The 2,455-nt window shown below is 49.9% G+C and overlaps 1 protein-coding gene across 1 annotated transcript in view; it reads right to left on the bottom strand.

Moving 5' to 3' along the window:
* Positions 1–1,873: 1,873 nt before the first annotated feature.
* Positions 1,874–2,455, bottom strand: part of LOC103808249 (cytochrome P450 1A4-like) — a gene marked incomplete at its 5' end in the record, with an annotated part of 2,344 nt that continues 1,762 nt past the window's right edge. The window contains one exon of the mRNA XM_009081019.1: positions 1,874–2,180. Coding sequence (XP_009079267.1) covers positions 1,874–2,180 — 307 coding nt within the window. The remainder of the gene's footprint in view (positions 2,181–2,455) is intronic.

Raw genomic sequence — 2,455 nt, 5'->3', positions numbered from 1 at the left:
CCCTCCGTCCCACCGGCAGCGACACAGACACATCCACCTTCCACTTTCTCCTCCGTTCAATTCAACCCAGCCTTCCCCCGGAGGCTGTTTGGCTGGTTGCTGGGCGGGTTTTTTTTCTGGGCGGTAGGAGCGGGTGGAGCGTTGGCTCCGTGTGCCATTGACCTCCCCGAGCCAAGCCCGCGCTGGGCGGGGGACACTGATGAGAGCCACGATCGTCCCGCTGGCAGCAACAACAGCACGGAGGGCAGAGAGGTCTTGGGGGCAGGAAGTCTCCCCTGCTCCAGAGCAGTTTTCCACACCACAACCCCAAAACTGAACATAACTTTGTCATCTAATGAGGCTGGAAATCCTGCAGTGCTGATCCCTGCAGGGATTCCACTTCAGGGATGCACAGACCCCAGTCTTCCATGCGGTCCCTTGTTATTTGCATGGGAAATTCATGTTTATTACCCTTTTCCTTTTGGTTTGTTTTTTTTAAAGGGAAAATATGCAAAGCCTCAGTAAGAATTGTGTTCTGAGATGGGAATGAGCAGGAGATGGCATGAAGTATCCCTCCATGGATCAGTCCCTGAGCTATTGACTCCTTATTTTTTTCAGGGATATAAAGGCTAGTCCTGATTTTGAGTGAAATCCTGAACTGATCCAGAGCTTGGCATCACTTCCCTGCAAATCCCAGCTGAGACTTTAGACAGGATGAGGCCTAGAGCCACAAGGACCCACAAGGACTAAAATCTCCCCCGAATGCCACTGGTGTCACAGCCCATTCATGTCCCATAGGAAAAACCTTGATCCAACACATTCAAGTCAGATTTTTAAGGATGAGAGGGAGGTGTAGGGGTTTTTTTTCCATTTTCCATTGGAATAAGACCAGTAAGAAACTTAAGAAACTTTCATATAAGTATTTATTGGGTTAGAAATCCTGTGTGGTTTCTATCCCAGAGCACATCTGCATTCCATACAGGTAGAAACAAGCAGGAATTGCTGCTCCACTTGCCATGAGGCTGGCTGAAGTGGAATGCAGCATAAGGCACCTCCTGCAGTCCTCGAATCCTTCTTCCTTTACCTAGTCTGCATATAAAAATCTGGTGCTTTATAAGAAAATACCCTAATAATTAGGAAAAAAGGCAGCAAATACTTAGTCTGAAAGGCAGAAGTGTTCTACAGCTCCTCTTACTGCTTCCCATCCCTTTTTCCCAGTCCTTTGATATTTTCCAGGAGGCTTCATGTGAGGAGTTTAGCTAATATTTCCATTTGTGAGCAAGATTGCTGCTGGATATATTGAATTTTCCTGGTAGGCTCCCACCAGGGATTGATAGAAACACTTGGGAATTCATTTCATGAGTTTACATTCAAGGAATTGAGGTGTGTTGGTGCACCCAGGACAGCTCCACTCGAGGTGGAGCCTCAAGAGCCCTTCAGGAGGCAGCTGGAACATCAGGGAGTGCCCATTCCCATTGGCACAAGGAGCTGGAGACTTTGGAAAAGAGGCTTTAACCCTGTGGGATAAGGCTGGACAGGTTTCTCAGGGAGGAACCTGTAGGTTTGTTTCTGTTTGGATGAAGGGAGTTGCACACAGAGCTCTGGCTCAGGGTGGAGGACATCCCATCAATATCCCACCCCACTTCTCCCAGCCCCAAACATCCTCCTCCCCAGATTTCTCCAAGAGAGTTGAGTGCTGGGCCTCTAGTGAGCATCCCTGTGGGAAAGGGTGATGGAGCTGGCTCCAAGGGCTGTGAAGAGCCCAACAAAGCCAGCTTTATTCCTCCCTGCTCCTATTTCCAATCCTCTACTGAAGCAACACAATGAGGGGCTGTGCAAAAAGCAGTATCCAACTCCCTTTCTCCTGCAAGGCAACACTTCCTCCAGGAGCAGCTTATGAAGAGTTGTTCATGGGAAAGCGCTGCTTGATCTGGAAGCTCTCACACTTCTTGTACTTCATGGTCAGTCCATACTGAGGAGTGATGTCCACCTCATCACCAGGACGGAGGCTGAACTCCAGCTGCTGCAGCAGGGTGGTGAGGAAGAGGAAGATCTCCCAGCGGCCTATGGTCTCCCCGATGCATCGCCTCTTCCCCAGGCCGAAAGACAACACCTTTTCACTCTCCATCTTGTTTACCTCAGTCCCTGCAGCGTTGAGAAACCTCTCAGGCTTGAAGGCTGAGGGATCCTTCCAAAGGTTCCTGGGACAGAAAGGAGACACACTTGAGGATGATGTTTTATCACAGAATCATGGTATGGTTTGGGTTCATCCAGTCCACCCCCTGTCATGGGCAAGAACACCTTCCACTATTGCAGGTTGCTCCAAACCCCATCCAAACTGGAACACTTCCATTCCAGGGATGGGGCAGCCACAGCTGCTTTGAGCAACCTGTGCCAGGGCCTCAGCACCCCCACAGGGGAACAATTCCTTCCCAATATCCCATCTATCCCTGCCTTCTGGCAAGGGGAAGCCATT

This window comes from Acanthisitta chloris, unplaced genomic scaffold (assembly GCF_000695815.1).
Source record: "Acanthisitta chloris isolate BGI_N310 unplaced genomic scaffold, ASM69581v1 scaffold3208, whole genome shotgun sequence".
Classification (NCBI taxonomy): domain Eukaryota; kingdom Metazoa; phylum Chordata; class Aves; order Passeriformes; family Acanthisittidae; genus Acanthisitta; species Acanthisitta chloris.
Note: the sequence above shows the minus strand (reverse complement) of the source record. Positions and strands in the feature narration are given on the sequence as shown.